This window comes from Danio aesculapii, chromosome 19 (genome assembly GCF_903798145.1).
Source record: "Danio aesculapii chromosome 19, fDanAes4.1, whole genome shotgun sequence".
NCBI classification, from domain to species: Eukaryota; Metazoa; Chordata; class Actinopteri; order Cypriniformes; family Danionidae; genus Danio; species Danio aesculapii.
Genome location: NC_079453.1, coordinates 45,905,855 through 45,931,326, shown reverse-complemented (window position 1 = coordinate 45,931,326; position 25,472 = coordinate 45,905,855). Strand labels below are relative to the sequence as shown.

At 37.1% G+C, this 25,472-nt stretch overlaps 2 protein-coding genes across 3 annotated transcripts in view; one reads left to right on the top strand and one right to left on the bottom strand.

The window, feature by feature from the left end:
• The window catches only part of fam83hb (family with sequence similarity 83 member Hb), a 33,790-nt gene extending 22,121 nt beyond the window's left edge, over window positions 1-11,669 (top strand). Inside the window, exons 3-6 of one of the 2 annotated variants that reach the window (XM_056480278.1) lie at window positions 2,910-3,074; window positions 3,164-3,288; window positions 3,887-6,632; window positions 10,450-11,669. In XM_056480278.1, the coding sequence (XP_056336253.1) occupies window positions 2,910-3,074; window positions 3,164-3,288; window positions 3,887-6,632; window positions 10,450-10,470 (3,057 nt within the window). In that variant the 3' untranslated portion in view covers window positions 10,471-11,669. Of the gene's footprint in view, window positions 1-2,909; window positions 3,075-3,163; window positions 3,289-3,886; window positions 6,790-10,449 lie in introns of those variants that run through there. The other variant, XM_056480277.1, reaches the window with a different exon arrangement.
• Window positions 11,470-24,887, bottom strand: si:ch211-199g17.9 (uncharacterized protein LOC108180085 homolog). The gene is made up of 10 exons (XM_056480279.1): window positions 24,763-24,887; window positions 24,620-24,667; window positions 23,735-23,794; window positions 23,570-23,644; window positions 23,441-23,488; window positions 23,254-23,308; window positions 22,896-22,985; window positions 16,231-16,294; window positions 15,526-15,592; window positions 11,470-11,946 (listed from the first exon to the last, which is right to left on the bottom strand). The coding sequence occupies exons 1-10, from the start codon at window positions 24,776-24,778 to the stop codon at window positions 11,849-11,851; spliced, it is 621 nt and encodes a 206-aa protein (XP_056336254.1). The 5' UTR covers window positions 24,779-24,887; the 3' UTR covers window positions 11,470-11,848.
• Window positions 24,888-25,472: the final 585 nt, after the last annotated feature.

The following is a 25,472-nucleotide window of genomic DNA, read 5'->3' as shown; positions in this document are numbered from 1 at the left end:
CCCTAACCTGCCTAGTTAACCTAATTAAGCCTTTAAATGTCACTTTAGGCTGTATAGAAGTGGCAAATATTATTTACTGTCATCATGGAAAAGATCAAATAAATCAGTTATTAGAGATGAGTTATTAAACTATTATGTTTAGAAATGTGTTGAAAATCTTCTCTCCGCTAAACAGAAATTGGGGATAATTCAGGGGGGCTAATAATTCTGACTTCAACTGTATATAGATTTTTTTTTGCTAAAAGAAATTATCATATTTGACTGTAAACTATTTTTGTGCATTAGGCTAAAGCTACTTTATTCTCTTCAAAGTTATTTCAGAGGGTTTTTTCCAGGGTATTGTGGTTATTTTATTTAACGAATAAACATTCATTCTAAACCAGAGAAAACCTGTGCAGTAAGATCAGAAGTGGACAAAAGGCTTAAGCATTCAAACAGTATATTTTTGTACAGGAATGTGTCTCTTTTTACATGTGATCCGATCAAGCAAAATATGTCCTATTACAGTGTAAACAGGGCAGCATCAGTCATGTTAAACTTCATCTGTCTCTACTGCGTAGTCATCCTTCCCTTTCTCATGGTAATCTTCATAAACTAGCCTACATACGTGTGTGATAGCCTTGGTTGAAAAAGCCGCATGCTCAAAAATTGCATCAAAAAGGTGCCCAATTTAAGCAATGACAAGAAATAATGTAGATCGCACCACCAATCACATGAAAATTTAAGTAATGACAGTGGTAAGGAGTAGAAAGTACAGATATTTGTGTAAAAATGTAAGGAGTAAAAGTAAAAAGTTGCCTAAAAATAAATAGTAAAGTACTGATACCAGAAAAATCTACTTAAGTTCAGTTACAAAGTATTTGTACTTCGTTACTTCCCATCTCTGGTAATACATATGTTTAAAATGATTTGCATAAAAAAGCTTGACAAGGCACTGCTTTTAATATTAATATGTTGGTAATCATTATTTTGCTCATCCATTCAATTGATTTTGACATGTGAGTAGGGCATTGAATTTAAACTCTCAAACATTTTGCCTTTTTTTGCACATTTTGGCCTCTAAATATTTGCTCCTTTTTTTTTTACCTGCAATTGTGGCACAGAGTTTTTATGATTTATGCCTGTCCTGTTATTGCATCATTAGTTGGTTCTTTAAGTAAAAGCTATGCTTCTTAAACTTTTCTCTCTCTTAGTCTTGGTATGTATTTGAGGCTAGGTCTAAACTAATTCAGATAAATTTGAAACATCTAAAAACACTCCATGTCCACACTATGGTTTAAGATTCTTTCCGTCATCCACATTAAGGCCCCGTTTACACTGGCAATTAAATGTGACCCAATTCCGATTTTTTGCTCATATGTGAAACAGATCGGATCTGATCTATAACCGTGTAAAAACGCATGCATTCGGATATTCAGAGATCGGTTTCAGGCCTTCGTCATTTGTGGAAATAAATCAGATATAAATCGGATGTGTGACAATGCGAGTATCATGTAAACGGGTAGATCAGATTTATTGAGGCATTTCATTTTGTACATCATTAAACTTGTGACAATGTGGTACATCTCTGCGGTTTAATGACGTAGAAGGAAGAGCGTGTGTGTGCTCGTCCTAAAATTTCGGATTCAGAGCTCCTTATTAAATCCCGCCACAATTTGCTCCCACCAGACCTGAGATCTCTCTCGTACACACAAATTCCTCTGAATGGTGGAGGACACCATATATAAACCGTAGGCGCAAGCTGCGATGACGACCCTTTCCCTCCTCCTCCGCCTCAAAATCATTTTAAAGTTGGGTGAACTTCACATATTTTGCAGAGCTATATTTCCAAGATGGGGCCGATGACGATGGCCGCCTCCGTGTCGTGCTCAGTCTGGTTTAGCTCAGCTACTAAATACAACCTCCAAAGACTACGTCGAATAGTTCGGACTGCTGAGCGAATCACTGGTACAACCCTTCCTACTCCCCAAGAACTGTACTTATCCAGAGCGAGCAGAAGGGCTGCCAAAATCACTCTGGACCCCTCATACCCAGCACACTGCCTCTTTGAACTTTTACCTTCTGGTCGACGCTACAAAGCACTGCGCACCAGAACAGCCCGACACAGAAACAGTTTCTTCCCTCAGGCAATCCATCTCATGAACACTTGATGATAATAATTGTGGAACCAACATCACTACTTGCCATACACTTTTATACACATATACACTTATTTAACCACACACTTACATGCCAATTTGCACATAACAGCTGCACATATAACGTTGTATATAGTAATAAACACGTACATACACTTGTCAATCTGTAAATTTGCACTCACTTCTTCTATTTTTAAAAAATATATATTTATTATCTGTTTTTATCCTGTCTCTGTAATCCTGTTGCACTGTAGAAGCTCTGTCACGAAAACAAATTCCTTGTATGTGTGAACATACCTGGCACCAAGCTCTTTCTGATTCTGATTCAGAGCTAAAAGCAAGACAATTTCTTCTATCGTGGCTAGTGTGGCGCAGATGCTAGAACTTGTAAATTGAATGGCAAGTGTGAACACATGAATCAGATATGGGTCACGATTAAAAGAACGTGTAAACGGACAGGAAAAAAAACAATCAGATATACTCAACAAATCGGAATTGGGCATCAAGACCTGACAGTGTAAACGGGCCTGAATTGACTGAAAACGCTTAAGCAGCTTTTACCTGTGTCTTATCTCTTTTAAACATCGCAGCAAGGCCAAAATGGAGAGAAAAATATGTGTTTTAAACAAAAACTTACATGACATGGCCTGAATTGTATTTAAATAAAAATAAAAGTAAATTAAATAAAAAGTTTATTTTTCTGAAATTGTCAAATCTTGATGTACAACTTCTTTATTGCTATTTTCAACTCTATTTCCTTTTTTCTAACAGGTCATTGCAGTAGTGATGGATATTTTCACAGATGTTGATATATTTTCTGATCTTCTGGAAGCTGCAGCACGTCATGTGCCTGTCTATATTCTGCTGGATGAACAAAATGCCCATTATTTTGTTAACATGGTGGCAAGCTGTAAAGTTAACCTGGAAATGATCCATGTAAGTTTAGCTGAGCTCATCTAACCTATGTTTTTTTTTATCTGAATTTTAGCGAAATTCAGGCTAAATGGTGATTTGTTTGATTACAGATGATGCGGGTAAGGACAGTGGCAGGCGTTACTTATTTCTGCCGCACTGGGAAATCATTTAAAGGTCAAGTGATGGACCGTTTTCTTCTGACGGACTGCAGAGCAGTGATCAGTGGAAACTATAGGTGAGCTCAGTAGCATTTTAATGCAGCTACACTACCGGTCAAAGGTTTGGGGTCAGTAGGATTTTTAAATGTTTTAAAATAAGCTTCTCCTGCTCAGCAAAGCTGCATTTATTTAGTCGAAAATACAGTACAAATTGTGAAATGTTATTGCACTATAAAATAACTGCTCAAAAGTAGTTTATCATTTAATTTAATAATTTATTCCAATGATTTTATAGATGAATTTTCAGCTTCATTACTCCAGTCTTCAGAGTCACACGATCCTTCAGAAATCACTCCAATATTAATTATTATTGTTATTATTATTAATAATATTATTAAAAATATAAATTGCTAAGTAAAAGCAATAATGACTGTAGTAATAATTTCATTTGAAACTGCATACAATAAATAATAAATAAATATTTAATAAATATTTAACAATTTCCTTTACATTTAATAAATGCTGCCTTGATGAACAGAATTATAAAAAAAAAAAAATAAATGTACCCCAAACCGTTGACCGGTTGTGTACGTATTAAACTCTAAAGCATGCATTTTTAATGTGAAATTAAATAGAAAAATTAATCTGACATTTTTTCTTTTTCTCTTTCCCTAGCTTTATGTGGTCTTTTGAGAAGATCCACCGCTGTATCGCCCATTTATTCCTTGGAGAGCTTGTTGCCACTTTTGATGAGGAGTTTCGTATTTTGTTTGCTCAGTCTCAGCCTCTTGTTGTTGAAAATGCCCTTGTGCCCATGCCACAAGATAGTTACCTCGGCAACCAGTTTGGCTTAAAAAGGACTCAGTCGCTAAGGAATCCCAGAGGATATCTTCGTCAACCTGAACTCGGTGGTTACCAATATGGAGATCGCCTCGACTCCATACTGCCTTTTCGGAGGGATGACCCTTTCCGCCATACAATTGAACCAAGTGCAGGTCCCATGCAGGTTACAAAATATGCAACACAGCAATTCAGGATGCAACAGTCATTCTTGGATCAAGGGCGCTCAATGTTAGCCTCACGTCAGCTGGAAATGAATGCTTTTAAAAGGCATAGCTATGCAGAAGGCACCCGCGAGACCTACGCCTCCTCCCGGCAGTACATGAAACAGCGCGTAATGAACAACTTGGAGGAGACTGAATCGCATTACCAGCGAGAACAACATTATTATCAGAGCGAAGGCATGGGACATGATGACCGTGGACACTACGACCGATTTAACTATGGCTTGGCAGATCAACACTCAGATTCTGGATATCCCCCTGAACTTGAGGCACCAGGAAATCTGAATGTTTTATCCTCTGATGACCTCAAAAGCGATTCAGAAAAACAGTATAATATAGGAGGTCGCTATGATCCACAAGGCCACAAGAGGCCTGCTGCGGGCCACGCATATGCATGTCAGAGTTCGCCGACTCAGCCGCATCCTCCAGACCAAAAGCAGTTATTCTCCACTGGAGATCAGGTACGGCAGTCGCAGGACCCCAGCGTGAAGCAGGGGTTGCGGAGCTGGAGGATCAACTCTTATCTCAGCACTTATGAAGACGGAGGAGAGGAAGGCCTGCATCAGCCTATGGGTTCAGATGCTTTTGAAGACTCACATCAACAACCTGACAGCAGACTTTATGGCTCTGAGGGACCAGGTATTCATTCAAACATTAGAGAACGTCCAAATATTCCAACTAAGCCAAACCTTGATTTGCGGCCACGTTATGGGAAACCCATCATACAAGATAGGAATCAAGTAAAAGATAGTACCTCTGACGTGGGTGCCACAAGTACTGACACATTGAAGCCAGCAATTTCAGCTTCATCACTAACATCTTCAACAGACAATGAGAAAGAGTTGGCGGAACCGAGGGAAATCAGCATTACCAAGCATGAGTCGTTCCGAACTCGAATTAACCCAATGCTTCAGAGGAGCTCAAGATTAAGGTCTTCTTTAATCTTCAGCTCCTCAAAGCTGGAACAACACAACTCTTCGCAAGCTAAGTCCGGTGGAGAGTTACAAGAGGAGAAAGAGGAGAATGAGCCTATTCGATACTCGTCCATTGTGGCAGAGATTCTTGAGAAGAGGAGATCGCTGTCCAGAGAGCCGTTCGATTGGAATAAACATAAAAAAACAGATGAAAAAGATGTTAAACACGCTTCAACCGGAGATCTGACTACGATCCAAGACACCAAAGAAGAGCCCATCAAAGAAAAGGAGAAACCAGACAACCCTAAACCTGAGGAAGTTGCACAGCCAACAGTGCCTTCAGCATCTCAGCAAATAACTTCTTCGCTAAACATGAATGATCCAGCAAGCCGACTTCAGTACTTCAAAGATCTGGAAGAAAAGAGGAAGACCTCCAAATTAGAGTTAGATTTGGGTACTAAAAGTCAAGAAGCAGCCTTTAAAAAGCCAGACACCTTGGATACAGCAACCAAAGTTCCAGATGTGCTTGTAACTTCAGAGCAGTCAACTGTGAAGACACAAGAACCATCAGTTTCACGAACAGATCCTGCACCACATCGCCCGGTGATTGAAACGAAACCAAAACCATCAGAAGTCTCTGTGGACAGACTGTACACCAACAGCAAAACTCTGACGGAGAGCACAGCTGATGCACCAAAGAAAGAGCCTGCTAAGGAACCAACAAAATCACTCAAGCCTTTCCCTTCACCCAAGTTCTTAAAACCCTTCAAAAGCTCTCAATCTTCTAGTCGGCGGATATCATGTGGCGAGGAGATTCTCACAGATGCAACAGATGCTGAAAAGAGTGAGCTCAAAAAGTCTCGCAGCTTCAGCACATCAGGAATGTCCCGCACGGAGTCCAGAGAAAGCCTGAGCTCCCTTGGAAACACTGAAAGCAAGGATACAAAGGCTCTTGACTTCCTCAAGAAACAAACGCAGAGATTGAAGGGTATCCTTGGGCCAAAGGGAGATAAGAAGCACTCAGGAGTGTCCAACTCTCAAGAGGACAAGTCAATGAAAACAGTCCCAGAGGTGCAAGAGGAGACCTCAGACAAAGGCAAACCCTCTGAATCCATTTCATCTTCAACCGCAGTAGAGAACAAGCCCAGTGCTAAACCGACTACTTCACGCTATCAGTCCTCTACCTCCAATATAATATTCAGCAGCAACCTCAGGGATGATACCAAGGTGATCCTAGAGCAAATCTCAGCAAATAGTCAGAAGACTAGACAGCAGAATGAAGAGTCTGGGAAAGGCGATGGGGGCAAAGATGACGTTTCCAATTCACCCTTCCAAAGCCGGAACCGGTTCAGCCGAACTCCAGTCAACCCACAGGAGAGGGACAATCTGCTGAAGAGAATAGAGAGCATGCGCAAAGAAAAGAAAGTCTACAGTCGTTTCGAGGTACTTTATCGCAGCCGAGAAGAGTGTTGCTGGGAGCGGGGAAGTGTAGAGCAGGCAAACAAATTTCTGATTAGATCAATCAAATGAGATCCCTGTGCAATATTTGTAGTGAACTGTAAGCATTTTAAATGAACACCCCACATTGTTTGTTGGGAAAATAGGCTAATTTTACAACTCCTGTAGTGTTAAACAGTTTTACTATCTTTGAATCCATTCAGCCAATTTCTGGGTCTAGTGGAGCACTTTTAGCTTGGCTTAGCATAGATCACTAAATCGGATTAGACCATTAGCATCTCCTTTAAAATAACCAAAATTTGTATTTAAAGCTTGACTCTTCTGTATTTACATTGTGTATTTAGACCAAGAGAAAATGAAAAGTTGCTTTTTTTTCTCATTCTGGCGTAATAATCAGTGAATTTTGCTGCCGTACCATGACTGCAGCGGATGCAATGTTATTACATATTGACTGAAAATATTTCTGAATCGTCACTGCATAATATATGTCATTGTACCTTAGGGATGCACCAATAGCATTGTTTTGGAACCGATACGGATCTGATCCCAATACTGTGCCGTTTTCTTGTTGTTTTTTTTTTAAGCATAATAGTTTCTATAGTTCTGGTGCTAAACTCAAATAATTTATCTTTTTTAGTAAAAACAATAACAGACCTATAGACCTACTGTATATGACAGACGACACAATCTAACTATAAACACGATGCTTCTGTAAACCAGGCTACATTATTTGCGCATTCGTTAAGACATTGATCTGTTGTGGTCCAGTTTCCTTTTTTAATGTTAAGATTTTTCTTTGAAACCTGTAATAGGCTACCAAAACTGACACTAACTGTTGCTAAAATAACCAGCCTTTTCCTGCAGGCTTAACGCAGACTAAACTTTCTGAGGCCAGTTTTACTTAATAATCCCCCGCCAAATCTCACCGTGAGTTCAAGTTCAAAACAAGGTCTGTTTATATGCTTCAGCGTCAAAACACAAACTGGTCTGTTAAACAAAATATTTATATAAATAAAATTACAATGAAATATTCACAGTTTTAGAGTAGCCTAAATTACACTAAATCATTTTCTGTTAATGACAATCCATATTGCACCTGTCAGTTTCACATTTATTAATTTAATCAACTATTTTGACCACAGTGAGCCAGGCTTTACAAACTATTCGCAGCACTGAAAGTATTCTCCTCGGAAGAATAAACTCAGTCAGAAGGAGGAGAGAACAGACATTTATTGTGAGAATAGTGGCGCACGTCGCGTCTGCGCAACTGGCGCGTGAATGAAGCGCTTGATGCATCGCTGAGACACAGCGCGCAGCCCTCCGGTACCTGCGGACACCTTCAAAACTGAGCAGCACAAAGGGAAGAAATCAGTGCACTGAGGACCTTTCCAATCTATTATTAAGCTATTTCTAATTTAAAATTTGAGGTAGGCCTACTTTGTATGTGAAGAGCAGGTAATAACCTTCTCTATTCCAGTGTTGTGAATGCGATCTGCTGATCTAACACACAGCGCAACATGATTAAGAAACAGCTATGAACTCCTTGTTGCAGGTCAAAATTAACCCATTTAATGCAAAACTACATCCATTTCTCCTCTGATTATTTAAACTAATAGGAATAGTCTTGGAGAAAGTTTGTGTTGTCATGAACGAGACTCACAGTTTGATTTGTGAATGAATGGAGAATGATTGACAGGCGCAGCGGCGGGAAGCGCTGAACTGAACATGAATTTAACCACTTGAATATTCATCTGTATTTTACATTAAATTATAAAATGGCTGCAGAACATTTGGAATATAATAGGCCTACATGACAACTTTCTAGTGCATTATAATAGGCTACCTTCATGGCTTCGTTGGCTTATAAATTACACAGAATATAGCACACGCACAAGATCAGATTTGGATCAGTACCTGCTGACCGATACCCCATCCAGCAAAAATATGCAGTATTGAGCCGATATCCGATCCAAGCATCGGGATCGGTACATCCCTATTGTGCCCTCTGCAGAAGCATTTCCCGTTGGTCTACACAATGTAACTACAGAAGTGTTGTGCTTTAAGTAAGAAAATTATCTAAACTATTTGGTCATTTTTATTTTCAATATTTTATTGCGTTTTTTCCAGATAATATCAAACTTATAAATGTATATAAAAACTAGAAGTCCTATCAGCAAAGAGATGATATCAAATATATAGCAACAACAAAAACGAGAGAACTGTAGAACTCTTAAATCAAACTTAAACTTTTCTACCTCCTTGTAAGCACCATCCCTCCCATCTCCCACCCCTCCCAATTTCCTAAGGCCTTCAATAAGTATGCAAAGATGAATCAAGGCACAGATAAATAAATAATAACCAATTAAAAAAAAATCATTTATTCATTTTCTTTTCAGCTTAAATCACTTTATTAATCAGGGGTCGCCACAGCAGAATGAACCACCAACTCATCCAGCATATGTAATGAACCACCAACTGATCCAGCATATGTTTTACGCAGCCCTTTCAGCCGCAACCCAACACTGGGAAACACCCACACACTCTTGCAAACGCTCACATACACTACGGCCAATTTAGCTTATTTAGTTCACCTGTACTGCATGTCCTTGGACTGTGGGGGAAACCGGAGCACCCGGAGGAAGCCAACACCAACACTGGGAGAACATGCAAATTCCACACAGAAATGCCAGCTGTGAGGCGATTGTGCTACCCACTGCGCCACCGTGCTGCCCAATTGAAAAAATAAAGAAATTTAATTAATTAATAAATAAATTAATTTAAAAAGATTTAACAAATATATGGGTAAATATAGAAGAAGAAAATGTAAAGTAAATACTAAAAGTCTCTCTTTCTTCCTTTTGAAATTCTAGTCAGCAGGTCCTGAAATGTTAAGGTTCTCAATGACAGACAGTATGAGACTCCATGTTTTGTTAAAGGAGTTCAGTGATCCTTTAAAACCATGTCTCAGTTTCTCAAGATAGATGCAAAGCAGAAGCTCTTTAATCTAGTGTTCTGATGATGGAGGGGACACATGTTTCCATTTGAGGAGAATTGCGCGCCTGGCGAGCAAGGTGGTAAAGGCAATGAAGCAGCGTGTTGATGTTTGTGTAGTTAGGGTTGGAAGATAACCAAAAAGGGCAGAGGGTCAGGAGTGATGATTGTATTAAGGGCTTGAGAATCAATTAAAAAAAATATTAGACCAACAGTTTGTTAATTTTGAACAGGACCAAAACATGTGAAGGTAATCGGCTGGTGACTGCTTACATCTGTTACAGGCACTATTTGGTCATTTTTAAGATGCTAATGGTCTAATCCGATTCAATTATCTATGCTAAGCTAAGCTAAAAATGCTCAATTCAGACCCAGAGATCGGCTGAATGGATTGAAAAATTGTAATATCATCTATTTAACTCTAGGGGGGTTATAAAAGGGGCCTACTTTTTTTAATTGGAGTGTTCCTTTAAGTAAAATATTTGATGTAGCAGCTATTATTATGAACAAATTATCCTTTTAATGTGATGTATATTTATTTGCCTTTTGGGGTTTGTCTTTAATTTTAAATATGATAATAAGATGGAAAATCGATCAGTTTAATGCTTTATGACACTTTTATTCATTTGCTGTTTGAAAACTACTTTGCAAGTATAAGTTTGTTTGAAGCTTCCAATCTATTTATGTTTCAATTTACAATAGAAATAAATCAAATAGACTATCACAGAATCTCCTGTACTGTTTGTTGGTTGATGGCCGAGACATTTTTGTTGGTTGTTTCACTTACATATCTGTCACTCTACTTCAACAGATGGGGAATAACCTGGGATAACAAAACATGGAGGAAGGGGCCAATGTTCCTCACAGAGAACTGTAAAGAGAACATGAAACCGTACTAAAACGATTGTACCAAAACACCCCAAAATACTGCTGTGAACAGACACAGTGAAGCAAGTAAGTCGCTTCAGAATAAAAGCGCCTACTATAAACGACTAGTAACTAAATGGTCCATGGATCTCATAAAAACAGCACGAAAATAGCACAACCTCAAATATGAGGAGTCTTGTTGCAGCAGGAGGAATATTTCTCGCTCTGTGCCAATCTGAGCCCACAGATGATTCACTGTGCCCTTATAAGGCATTAGGGGCATACCTCATAACAATAATAACACACCATTACTGCAAAGTACAAATCAGGCCAAAGAAGGGTTTGGACTTCAGGAGGCTTTTCTCAGCTTGGACATTTTTTTAACTTCTGTGATCTCTTCATGATGTATATGTACGCCATTTCCAGCCTTGCTAAAGGAAATTAACGTGTTTGGGCAGAAGCTGAGATATGCTACTCTGAAGGCACCAAAACACACCCTCTTCTAAAGTACACCACACAAACGCTCCAGGACACGTCATGCTGAAATTATGCTTTGGTGGTGACTCTGTGCCAACGGATCACAGGCATAAAGGAAAACCAGAGATGGTTGGTAGACAACGCTTCTACTTGAAACTCAACTAAGAAATGACCAGAAAGTATGTAAGGGATGTATGAAAATGAAAGGCCTGTTTAATTTTTCCTCTATTATCAAACAGTGTGCTATCAAGAAAGTGGACTGAAAGCTAAGAAAGTGACATGGGGAGTGAAGCTGAATTAATTTTATTACACTGCCAATCAGAACTCGCAGTTTAATGGTTTCAAACTACACGTGTACACTGTCGAGTAACTGTAAAATAGTAGGTTAACAATAAAAGCTCTCAGGACTGGGCTTTGGCCTGTAGTTTATCAATGCAAAATGTAATTAAAACAGATATTACTGAAAACCAAAGAATTCCCCGAGCGCCCTGCTGGATGTGTCATAGGACTGATTCATGGAAACCGGAAGTTGTATATCTGATCGAGAAGTATGATGGAATTAAACTCTGACAGAGTCATTGATACTGTACGTTTATGTATAAATACAAATCTGGGGGAATTTAGACTTGTTTACAAACCTTTTTTTATTGTGTCATAAATTCTGAATAAATGCTTTCAAAACTTTTATATTCTAGGTATGGATAAAATTTAATGTTGTCTTTGTTGACATAAAACGATAGTGTGGTTTGTAACATGTTAAAATATAAGAACAGATTGGAAAAGCCACTTCTCAAGAGTATCTGCTGTAAAATTAGATTCTTTTTCAGTCATGTATTAGGAACTCATCTTCAGTTAGTGTGCGATGTTCATGGTGCTTTTTCGGAGGTGTCCATGTGCACCTCTGCATTCTGGGTGTGGTTTAACTCGTCCAGCAGCTTGGCCAACTGCTCCAGCTTCTGTTGCTCTGTTGGGACAGACACACAAACATGCAGTACAATATCCGATTACTCTGAGGACGACAGGGTTTCTGTGGGTTTTAAAATATCTTAAAGGAGACCTGTTATCTTTTTACAACATATAAAATAAGTCTCTGATGTCCCTAGAGTGTGTATGTGAAGTTTCAGCTCAAAATACTGCACACATGTTGTAGAACTTTTTGAAACTTTTTAGGTTTGATCTAAAAATTGCTGTTTTGGTGACTGTCACTTTAAATTTAAATTAAGTTATGCTCTTTTCAAAAGGGGGCGGAGCTACAAACACCTATACAACAAGGTGACTAATGGCAAAGTCTAATGCGCATGGCTGCTTCTCACTCAGGACTGGGGGTTTCCCCCTCTGATGACATGTACAAAGGGAGAATGTCAATCAAAGTGTTTCTGTAGACACAATAGAATTAATTTTTATCATTAGAGGCTGGCTATACTCACACACTGTTGCCACTCAGCTGTGTTTAAACCCCCTATAGAGGTGATTTTTGCATAATAGGTCCCTTTTAAAATGTCTCAATTTGCTATTCTACAATTTCTACGACAGCCTAAATGAATAGTTCATCCAAAATTTAAAACTTCTGTTGCTCTGTCGGGACAGACACACAAACGCACAGTAAAATATCCGATTACTCTGAGGACGACAGGGTTTCTGTAGGTTTTAAAATGTCTTAAAGGAGACCTATTATCTTTTTACAACATGTAAAATAAGTCTCTGATATGCCTTGAGTGTATATGTGAAGTTTCAGCTCAAAATACAACACAAATATTGTTTTATAACTCTGAAACTTTTTAGGTTTGATCTAAATTGTGCTGTTTTGGTGACTGTTGCTTTAAATTTAAATTTGATTGTGCTCTTTTTAAAAGAGGGCGGAGCTTGATACTTGTGGATCAAGGTGACTAATGGAAAACTCAGGGCTTTCACTCAGGGCTATTTATGCTAATAAGGGAGAGATCATCACTAATGGGCGGAGCTTTCTCCCTCTGATGACACATACACAGGGAGAATGTCAAAGTGTTTCTGCAGACTGTTTATATCAAGTGTGATTATAAAAAATATAATTAATTAATTTTTACCAAGTCAAGTCGAGCTTTATTGTCATTCCTCTACATGAGTGGACATACAGAGGAACAAGATGTCATGTCTCGCAGGACAATGGTGCTACATAAATTAATAATACATACAAAACACAACACCGGACATAAGAGCTATTTTAAAAACCTATGCATAACTAACATATACTATAAGATATTATACACATAAGACAGGCTATGCAAGTACTTTTACATGAGACTGAACAAAGCTGTGCAGGATATTGTGCAAGAGAGGTATTAAAGGTAGATACTGTACAAAAGTGGTATTTAAGGTTTAATATTGAACATAATTGTGGTACACTTAGCATAAACATCGTTTTCCTTATTGAGTCCTTGTTAGATGGAGTTTAAATAAAGTGTCAGGTGCATAAGAGAGAAGAGTGTTTCTACAGTTTTTACAGGTGGTTTGTCAAGCCCACTCACCTGTATCAAGCACAATTTGAAATGCACAATGTTTCCAAGAGACATGGAGTGATTAATAAAGTGTCTAAAGTGCAAATGTGCAACCTTTTACCATTTGAGGCTGGCTATATTCGCACACTGTTGCCACACAACTGTGATTAAACCCCTTTAAAAAATGATTTTTGCATAATAGGTTCCCCTTTAAAATGTCTCAGTGAGGTATTCTACAATTTCTACGACAGCCTAAATGGACAGTTCGTCAAAATTGAAAACTTGCTACTAATTCAGGGTATATGCAGGAATCCTAAAGATAATTTCAATACCCTTTTAAGACTTTTTAAAGACCTCAGAATATTTTAAGACCACATCGCCATCCACAAGTTCTAATCAGTATCAAACCTTTAACTTAATAAACAGTTAATAAATAAATTGATAGAGCTCAACCATTCAACAGAACCTAGATAACCTTGGAGGAAATAAAGCTTGAAAAAATAAATTATGCGGTTCTTTTCAGCGACAGGCTTCAGCCAGTTTAACTCTTCTTCCTCCAACCAGGAGTACGCAAACTTACATTTTCCCATTTTGCCGTCTGTTTCACTCTATGGTTTCGCTACATGTGGAGAGAGTCATATCACCTTCCCGTGTTTGCCACAAATTAGGTAACATCACCCAATCACCAAACCAATCACCCTGGCCCAAACCAATAGCGTGGATTGAGTTGTTAATATTAGGAGAAAAATAAATATATTTATGGTTTTTGGAGTCAAACACTTTGAACAATGCTTGAACAATATTTAAGATATTTAAAACATGATTAAGATTTTTAAATACCTATTAAGGTCCTTGATTTTCTCATAACTGATTTATCCACTTGTAATAATTTTTAAGACTCCACAGACACCCTGTAATTTCCACTTCCTTAGGCAATTGAAAATAACCTACTTAAAAATAACTGTTAATGGTTTTGAATTACTTTTTTCAGCCCAGATATTTGTTCATTTTTTAATTCTAAACTTGCTTCATTTTGATAATTTTTTTCCAAAAATGTAATAGTTAATTCGTTGTGTTCCGCCTATAGATTTACATTCAGGAAACGTATTGGCACATTGTGTTCCTTTCAAGCTCATTAAAGGTCAGTGAAGTGCTTTGAAATGTGCACTTTTTATTCAACATTTGACGTAATCTCAACTGAAACATGAGGAGAGGGTGGGACAGTGTAGCTCCTCCCCTTTTTAAAAAACAGCCAATAGTGTTTTGTTTTATCACAGCTCTGCCAGTAAGAGTAGTTGAGCATCAAATGAAAAGCAAATGAGAAGCAGTTTGATGGGGGCGGGGCATGTTAGATATTAGAAAGCATTAGATTGGTCAAGATTTGCTGAGAAACTGATGTATAAAAACGTTTATACATGTTTATACATTTAGGCTGAAGTGACAAACTACAAGCTTTACATGTTTATATCGATTCTATATCCAAAAAACATGAATTTTGTTACTGTTTTGGGGCTAGCTTATAGATACTAGCTTATAGATATCCAAAAAACTAACAACACTGACAGTAACATCTAAAAAACTTTGTTTTAATTTCACTGAACCTTTAAAATTTCATTTACTTAGTCTAAAAAAGATCTTCAAGGTCTTAATTCACCTTCATAAAACCTGCAGAAACCCTGAGATGGTGTTGATCTCATGATTAAGGATGAGAGCTCCGTTTTAGGTCTTGTGGACACTTGAGTATATGAGGTTACTTTCCTGTGCAACTCTAGCTTTGTGTTTAGTCATCTAGCCTTTGGATGTTTCTAAAAATGGCTAAATTCAGAATAGCACACTTCTCTTATTATTTGTGTGTGTAAATATATATTCTGAACTTATTCACTGCTTTGTTAAACGACCAAATGAGTCATATTGGAAATATTTTGGACTAATTTGACTATTTCTGAATGAAATTAGAAACCAGGAAATGTTACACTAAAACACACAGCACTATGTTAAACACACAATGGTCTTACTAAAGAGGGCCTTAACACTTATGCAATGGAAAAAGAAATTGCAATAAAACACACCAGCCTTCAGCAGCTGCTTAGTGCTGTACTCTGCAGACTGTATTTCAGCTGGAAGTCTTTGCGGAGCCTGGAAAATAAAAATAAAAAACATAAAAGATTATTAGATTTCTTTTTCAAATGTTTTCCAAGTGCAGAGTAGCCAATCTGGAAAAAATGATGTTGACCTTAAAAATAATTGAAAACTGCTTTTTTTTATTGCCAAACTAAAATAAATAAGACTTTTTCAGAAGAAGAAAACATGTGAAAATGTTCACAGGAGAACTAATCATATTTAATTCATTAAACTGTTGCTTTTAAAGGGGAGCACAGTGGCGCAGTGGATAGCACAATGCAAAGTGGAAAGTGGACAGTGGAAAGCCTCACAGCAAAAAGGTCGCTGGTTCGAGCCCCAGCTGGGTCAGTTGGCATTTCTGTGTGGAGTTTGCATGTTTTCCCAGTGTTTGCGTGGGTTTCCTCCAGGTACTCCGGTTTCCCCCACAGTCCAAAAACATGCACTATAAGTGGACTGGGTAAGCTAAAATTGTCCGTAGTGTATGTGTGTGAATTAGTGTGTATGGATGTTTCCATACGCTGCTTAAAACATATGCTTGATAAGTTGGCAGTTCATTCCGCTGTGGCAACTCCAGATTAATTAAAGGACAAAGCCGAAAAGAAAATGAGTGAAAGTTGCTTTTCAAGTAATATCCATTCTCTCGGGCCACTTACAAAGACAGCAGACAGGTTTTTATGCTGCTCCGTCAACTGCTGAAGCTGATTCTCAAACTTCATCCTAAAATCAAATGAGTGTGAAGTTCAGAAGCAGTATTTCTCAGAAATAAAACATCACCTTTTATTTTACAATGGTTCATTATTCTGGTACAAACAGTAATGGCTTGTGCTGCTTCACAAGTAGGTAAACTATTTTATTTATTACATATTTATTGCCACATCAGCAACTTATGGCTATTTCGTGGCCAAATGTATATACATTAAACTATTACATGATAAAAACAAATTCGTATTATATAAAAAAATAAATAAATAAATTACTTAGACAAATATATAAAATATAAATAGATAAAATTTACAAAAAATGTATTCAAAGTTAAATATGGTTTTTCAGATCTATTTTTGATAAAAAATGTAAAACTCTTACTGGAGGTACGTTTTTAAAAATGTCCATCAAAGTACTCTCCTTATAAAAATCCTGTCTAACGGAATTTAAACTTCTACATTCCAACAAAATATGTTTGATGGTGAGAGCAGTCTGGCAGATATTACATTTAGGTGATTCTTCGTTATTTAATAAATATGAATGTGTCAACCTAGAATGTCCAATTCGACATCTGGTATAGACCGTCTGATCATGCCTGGTTTCGAAATTATAATTTGCTAAATGTCTTTCATTTATTTTCGGGTTAATTTCATATAATTTGTTGTTGATGCAGTTGTCCCATTCTCTTTGCCATGATTCGTTTATGTATAAATTGATGGTGGGTTTCAAATCATCAGGAGGAATTAAACATTCGGTCACATTCAAGGAGATAGCCTTTTTTGCAGCTTCATCAGCCAGTTCATTTCCACGAAGTCCCATATGACCTGGAATCCAACAGAAGATAATGTTGAACTTCTGGTTTTCCAGTGTTGTCATTTTCTTTAAAATCATGGACATTATGGGGTGATCATACTTAGAAGCTTCAAGAGCTTGAAGACAGGATTTGGAATCTGTGCAAATTAAAAAGTTACGATGCTGTGTCCTTTCCATTCGATCTAATGCCATATTTATTGCGTAAGCTTCTGCTGTGTAAATTGAACTTTCTCCTGGGATCCGAGTACCAAAAACATCATCTTTAAACACCACTGCTGCTGTTACTCCTTTGTCTGTTTTTGATCCATCTGTGTATACGTGTTCATGATGAGGGAGGCTGTCTGTTATTTGTTTGAATTCCTGTTTGTATTCATTTGGGTGAGTCAAGGACTTCTTCTGTTTGGTTAAGTTCCATAAGATTCTTATTTTCGTGTTGCACCAAGGAGGAATATGGCTCAAATCAGGTAATGAAAGTTTTTCCATATTAACACCCAAATTCTTCAGGTGGGGTTTCATGCGTATTCCAAAAGGACTGATGTAGTTGGGTCTGTCTTCATACAATTGTAAATATTCAGGGTGAAAAATTGAAGGATAAGCTGGGTTACCTCTTTTTGATTTCAGTTTGACAGTATATTGGAGTGCTAATTTTAAACGTCGTCTTTCAAGCGATGGTTCTTTTGCTTCAATATATAAACTTTGAATAGGAGATGTTCTGAATGCTCCCAATGAGATTCGTAGTGCCGTGTGATGTACAGTGTCCAGCATTTTAATGTAGGATTTTCTAGCGGATCCATACACTATACTTCCATAATCCATTTGGGATCTGATCATGGTTCTATAGACGAAGCATTGTAGTACAATCTGCACCCCATTTTGTTGTGGTCAGAATTTTAAGGATATCCATTTTTTTTAAGGTTTTTGTTTTTAGGAGTTTGATGTGTGGAATAAAGGAGAGCTTATTATCCAGGGTGAGTCCAAGAAATTTAGTTTCTTTTACAATTTTTATAGGTTCTTCTTCCAAGAAGAGACTTGGTTCTGGATGAAGAGAACGTAATTGACAGAAATGCATGCACACAGTTTTTGATCTGGAGAACTTAAATCCATTCTTGACTGACCAGTCGTGCATTTTGTTAATACAAAGTTGCAATTGTCTTTCAATAGTATTCATGTTTCTTCCTCTGTAACAGATGCACAAATCGTCCACATAAAGACTACAGAATACATTTAAACCAATAGCATTTACAATACTATTGATTTTGATGTTAAATAATGTAACTGATAATATACTTCCTTGTGGCACACCAAGTTCTTGAATATATTTATTTGACAGAGTTGTTCCTATCTGAACTCGAAAACACCTGTTTGTTAAAAAATTAGAGATAAAAACAGGTAGATGTCCTCTAAAACCCATTTCATACAAGTCTTTTAAAATTCCATATCTCCAAGTGGTGTCATAGGCTTTTTCCAAGTCAAAGAATATTGCTACAGTGTGTTCTTTTTTAATAAAACCATTTCGCACATAAGATTCCAGTCTTACAAGATGATCTATTGTGCTTCTTCCTCTTCTAAATCCACACTGATAATTACTAATATTTTGGTCCTTCTCCAGTGACCATACAAGTCGATCATTTATCATTCTTTCCATTGTTTTACACAGACAGCTGGTAAGGGCTATAGGGCGATAATTATTGGCATCTGAGTGGTCTTTACCTGGTTTAGGTATTGGTATGATTAAAGAATCTTTCCAACAAGATGGTACCTTTCCAGATGTCCATATATAGTTAAAAATATTTAAAAGGAGATACAACACATCATAGGGTAAGTGCTTTAAAAACTGATAATGGATTTTATCAGGACCGACTGCAGTGTCTTTTGAATTTTTCAAAGCTTTTTGTAGTTCTTCCATTGTAAAGGATTTGTTGTACATTTCAGCATTATCAGAGGAAAAGTCAATCTGGTTTTGTTCTTGTTGCCTTTGTATTCTTTGGAATTGAGGAAGACAATTTTCTATGGATGAGTTTCTTTCAAAGGTTTTTGCAAGGTTGTTGGCAATTTCTTGTTCGTTAGTTAGTTGGGTGCTACCATTATTTATGTGACATATTTGTGATCCACCTTCTTTGTTCTTCATTTTTCGGATCATATCCCAGATTTTCTTAGTTGGCGTCTGTGATGTTAAATTTGAGATGTATTGTTTCCAGCTCTGTTTCTTGATTTCATTAATAGTCCTTCTTGCTTTTGATCTTAATATTTTCAATTTAATGAGGTTTTCATTCGTAGGATGTTTGTTAAATATTCTTTCTGCCTTTTTCCGTTCTTTGATGACCTTTTTGCAATTGTCATCAAACCAGGGATTATTTCTTCGATATGGGTGTCCTGATGTTTTTGGAATGGTTTCTTCTGCAATTTCAATCAGTTTATTTGTAAAAACTTCTATTGAATTATGGTTTACTTGATCCATTTCTCTGTATTTCTCACTGCATTGTATTTCAAAACTGCACCAGTTTGCTTTTTTAAGGTTCCATCTTGGGGTTCTTTGTCTTTGAGTACCTAATGAGGTAATAATCAATGGAAAATGATCACTTCCACTTAAGTCATTCCAGACTTTCCATGAAAAATCTGGAGCTATTAAAGGATGACAGAGTGTTATATCAATGGCAGTGTAAGTTCCATGTCCTGGGTGCAGGTATGTATATGATCCATCATTTAATATACACAGGTCATTTTTTAAAATGAAGTCCTCAATTACTTTTCCCTTTGAGTTCCTGTAGCTTCCTCCCCATAACGCATTATGGCTGTTTAAGTCTCCCATGAATATGGCTGGGGATGGTATCTGCTGTTGTAGATTATCCATATCTTGTAAGGTTATAGTAACATCAGGGGGGATATAAATGGAACATAAGGTAATAACTTTGTGGAGGGTTACGCGTACAGCAACAGCTTGCAAATTGGTATTCAATGTTACATAACTGTGAATTATATCCCTTCTAACTACTATAGCTGATCCTCCTGAAGGTCTATGTACATTTCTACCAAATGCATTGAATATTTTGTAATTTTTAAAGGTTATTTTGTTATTTGGTTCTAAGTGAGTCTCTTGTAGGCAGAACGCAATAGGGTTAAAAATTGTTGATAGTCGTTGCATTTCAGCAAAATTTGCTTTCAACCCTCTACAATTCCACTGGATTATGCAGTCCTTCATATTTAGGTAGGTAAAACAAGAACAGTACTTTTGTGGTTACATTTTGGGGATAAACTTCTGCTTCTGGAAGTTAGGATCTCTTTCATTTCCACATCTTTTGGAGTTTCTGGTTTGTGACTTTTTTTACTTGAACTATTCTTTGATGATTGAGCAGTAGTGGTTGTTTGTGTTTTCCTTCCTTTTGATGAAACATTGGGTTCTATTATCTGGCATTGATCTTCATCCATTTGAGTCTGGTTTGAAGCATTTTGGGTTTTCTTTTTATTTAAGTTTTGGTTTTTGTTTAGGCATTGAGGTTTATCATTGTTTAACCAAGTCAAATCTGTTTGGCATTCTATAGAGTTCAAGATTGGTTTTACCACAGATGCATATGATCGTTTGAGTTTAAACATTGGGGATTCTTCAATCTTTCTTCTTGCTTCTGTATAGCTTACTTTCTCCGTACATTTAACTCTCTGAATTTCTTTTTCTTTTATCCATACAGGGCACTCTTTTGATGAAGATGGATGGTCTGCTTTACAGTTGCTGCATTTTGCTGTTTTATTACAGCTTGGTCCATGTCCTTCTTCTCCACAGTTTGTACATAATGGTTTATTTTTACATCCTGCAGAACCATGTCCGAATTTTTGACAGTTGAAACATCTTAACGGATTTGGAATAAATGTGTTGACTGGTACACTCTGGTATCCTAAATGGATCTTTTCTGGTAGATGTGGTTTATTGAAAGTCATGATATAGGTTCCAGTTTTGATAATCTGCTGTTCTCTCCTGATTGTAATTCTTTTTACATGAATTACACCCTGTTGCATCAATTCCATTTGGATCTCTGCCTCATCCATGTCTTGCAGCTCTCTCGTACGTATTACTCCTTTACTACTGTTAAGAGAGGGATGATAGAAAGTCTTCATAGGTACATTGGCCAGTATATTTGCACGCATCAAGTTTTCCGCTTGAGTTTTTTTCAAACATTCAACTAGTATTTGTCCAGATCTGAGTTTTTTCACATCTTTAACTGTTCCTGCAATTCCAGCGATACCTTTTTGTATAGCAAAAGGTGATAGTTTTGTCAGCGGCATTTCCGTTTGGGTTGATTCTAGAATTATGAATCTTTGCCATGTATCACCTTTTTGAGGAGTCGTATATCCATTCTCTGAGTCGTCATCTGATTTAAGTCGTTTGGGGTTTTTTGAGTTTGCCATATTTGTATAGAATTTGTTTCATTACTTCTGCTCCTCACCCACCTCGGAGCCCAACAAGGGGATGCATAGAGCTGCGGATATCCTCCAGTTATGCATCAAGGATACAGAGGTAATATACTCGAGTAAGCAGAACAAAGTTCACGTTCCTCGATTGACCCTTTAGCCATTGTCTTACAAAGTAAGTCTTGACCAGCCGATTGATTGGATTGAGCCCATCCAACCTCCCGTCTATGTGAAGTTGGAGCCAAAGCACTGTGTTGGTGTTGAGGGAACCGCAGTTACCCACATTCCTCAAATACCAGGATCTCTTTCTCCACAGACACGGGTTGCAACTCACGGCAAACAAGTCGCCCCATTTGTCGCCTTTTACGATCAGCAAGGGGGTGCTAGGGACCTATTCTACCCCGGGTCCCCACGGGGGAGTAGGTAAACTAATAGGAACTATTGTTTGAATGTGGATATTATAATAAATATTCTGGGTAGGGTTGCACCAGCTGATCGTAAGTTTACTGGAACGTAAACTCCACACTAGAGGCTTAGTAACTACTAGCAAAGTCCCTTTAGGGCAAGTCACTTCACTCAGCGACCATCTTTGAAACGCTGCTCAGGCAGTTTGTTTGAATGGAGAAACATCAAATTCTCCAAAATTGCTTGCCAAGCTTATGATTAAATGTCATATTAGGAATCACCAATACAACTAAACAACAACTGTCTGTTTAGATTCATTTCTAAACATTTGAATCACACAAAATCTATAGAAACTCATGTATGGTCCAAGCCCCTCCCTCGGAGAATCATCCGTCTATAGCGATTGATGATTGGCTGTTGAACTAGAAGGCGGGGCTTCGTTCGCCATTTTGCCTGTTCCACTTTTCCCAATTCAAAACTATACAAGTGACATGTCTTGTGTATTCTATCGTCTTTGCTACTAGCTAGTTTGTAACTAAATTTCTTGCTTCGGTTGAAGCACATGTTCTTAAGGCAAACTAGTTAATAGGTTGTAAGCTCTGCATAAAAACATTCACATTGAATGACCAGTAATATCCAATAAAAAGCATTTAAATCGTTAAACTGCTTTAAACTTCTGCTACTAGTGCATCTATATATACATATATATGACTTTTGTCTAAGTCAGACCTTACTGTCCTAATTAAATCATTAAAAATCAAGGCATGATTTTATTTTGGTAAAATAAGCGTAATCTAGAGTCCTTTGCCGTTCATATAAGCCACTTCTGATACCAAATGATCAACTAGAAATCAAGTTATTATTTGTTGTTCCTAAAACTTAAATAGGCGACAAGACTTTTGACAGGTAGTGTAATATCCTTAGCAGGTTTTTTTTTAAAGCTAATACACCTACACCTACAGTTTCCTTTGCTATTTAAGACAGTGAGTCATCATACCGAATTTTTCTGTGCTTTAATTTGGTCTCCTGGATCTGAAAGCTGTACTGCTTGACCAGTTCCTCTTTCTGATGATTCTGCTCCAGCTGCCTACAAAGTTACAAATTAGATTTGAAATCAAACACAATCAAGACTCTCTGTGCGTTTCGCAAAACATTCTTAGCAAAATGACAACAAAAGGCTGCTCCCTCTTCATTGTCCTACTTTTAATATGATTTGTGTAAGTTATCGAGTCAATACACACACCCTGTAGTAAACTATTTGACCTGAGACCAAAGCTCAATGTGTCTCATTGTGGTTCACATGTGATTCAGATTAAATAACAGTGAGTGTTATTATGATACTGACATATGCCTACCTTTGTGCCTCAAGCTGGAGGTCCTCACATTTGAGCTGCAGAGATCTATTTAACTCTGTAGGACATGAAAATGTGTATGATAACAAAGCTTAAATGTAATTAATGGAAAATTTAACCTATGGCATTTGTGTTTATGTTCTAGATTGATAAACTCAAATGTCTCGATTTTGATTTTATACTACGGTACCTTCCTTCTCATTTAATGTTCCCTCCAACTTTAAGGCTTCTGCAGCTACTGTAAGATAAAATACAATTGTCTTAATCTTCATTGAATGAATAGTACAGTATAATTCATACTCATTCATTATATACATACAGGCATCCTCCTCCTGCTTCCTAGCACATTTGAGGAGCATTACCTCAGTCACTTCTTCTTCAAGGTTTTTCTTGACTGAAATTAATAAATTGGGGTTAATTTTAGCTTTATTTGATTTATACTCAGATTGACAGACTGATTTACAGTTTAAGGAGGACAACTGACCTTGCTGTAGCTTTCTGAGTTGGGTTATAAGCTCCTCTGGTTTTAGTTCTGCTTGCCTGACTATAGAAAAATCAAATGTTATAAAGCAAACACAATACAATGCAATACAACGTCTTCCATTCACATTGAGTGGAAATTCATTCAAGGGTTAGTCCACCCAAAAATGAAACGTTACGTTATTTACGCACCCTTTACTTATTCCAAACCTGTTTGACATCCTTTTTTTGTACTATATAACACAAGAGAAGTTATTTTTGTAGAGTAGCTAAAACATAAAACCATTGACTTCCATAGTATTTGTTTTTGCTGTATATATGGTACTCAGTGGTTTTCAGCTTTCTTTAAAATATCTTTTTGTGTTCAACAGAAGAAATTAAACACATAAAAGGTTTATACCCACTTGAGGGTGAGTAAATAGTGAGTAAAATTTCCTTTTTTTTTCGTTGAACAGATGGGTTAGGTCCTTGGCCCTCCCTACTGAAAAAAAAAAACAACCTAGGCTGGTTTTAGCCGGTCGACCAGCCTGGTTTTAGAGGGGTTTTGGCCACTTCCAGGCTGGTTTCCAGCCATTTCCAGCCTGGTCTTAGCTGGTCAGGCTGGGAGATGACCAGCTAAAACCAGCTTGACCAGGCTGGAAATGTCTGGAAACCAGCCTGGAAGTGGCCAAAACCCCTCTAAAACCAGGCAGGTTAACCAGCTAAAACCAGCCAACCAACTTAGGCTGGTCTAAGCTGTTTTTTTTAGCAGGGCTGTCCATGCAAAAAAAAAGGACAAACAGTTCCGAAACTCTTTGGTTTAGTACAGTGGGACATTGTTAACTTACTAATGTAATTTTAATGTATGTAATGAATGTAATTGATTATATTAGTCTGAGTCATGTCATACCTGGGCTTTTTGATGTCTTAATAATATCTTCGATGCTGAATGACGACTCTGTACAAAACAATAACACTCGAAAATCAAACTTAACCTGCTTAACTCACTAGTCAACATCTATACACAGAAACAAATGACGCAAAACAACCTACCAAGTAACTCACTCATTACGACTCCAGTTACTGCTTAGTTTTAAAAACACCTTAGTACAGTATAATTAGGAAACGTAAATAAATAAATATAGTGATGAGGATGTGGACGTTCAGATGGCAGTTGCTCGTCCTCACGCGCTTTCGAATGACGTTCACTTTACACGGAGAGTTTGCTAAATGTTATATATTTTTAAACCATGGCTATATATTAAAAAAATCTAAGTGCAGAATTATTTTTTCAACAACTTTAACATGTATCAATACTGACGTAAAAGCAGCTTTTGCTCTAAATACTAAAACTCTTCACATAGCTTCAACTGCCGTTTAGTTTTAAATTGGTAATTTGGCGCCATCAACTGGTTGATCAAGATACTGTATGAGGACTTGGATTATGACTAAACATAAAATTGTCAAATTAAGTCATTAATGAAACTAAATTGACAAGTTTTTTTTTAATTTGACTAGTTTTGAATCAGACTATCTGTCTGTGTTTAAAATTAAAAGAGACAATTTTAAAAATACTCATCAAATAGGTTAAAATGTGCAATAATGTTTTTTAAAGAGCAGTTTTACCCAAACCATGTTTGTGAAAATACACATTTTATTAAAGAATTATGTATTTGCTGTTAAAATAATCAGTTATAAACAAATGATTTCACATTAACACATGAACTTTAAACTCAGTTCTGACAGCCATGACAAAAAAAAAA

Bases quoted from the DNA above. Each gene is read 5' to 3' on its own strand.
- si:ch211-199g17.9 (XM_056480279.1), bottom strand. The intron at 23,489-23,569 runs GTATGTATATAA...TTTATCTTACAG, and splicing joins GAAGCAGGAGGAGGATGCCT to TAGCTGCAGAAGCCTTAAAG. The intron at 23,309-23,440 runs GTACCGTAGTAT...CATGTCCTACAG, and splicing joins AACATTAAATGAGAAGGAAG to AGTTAAATAGATCTCTGCAG.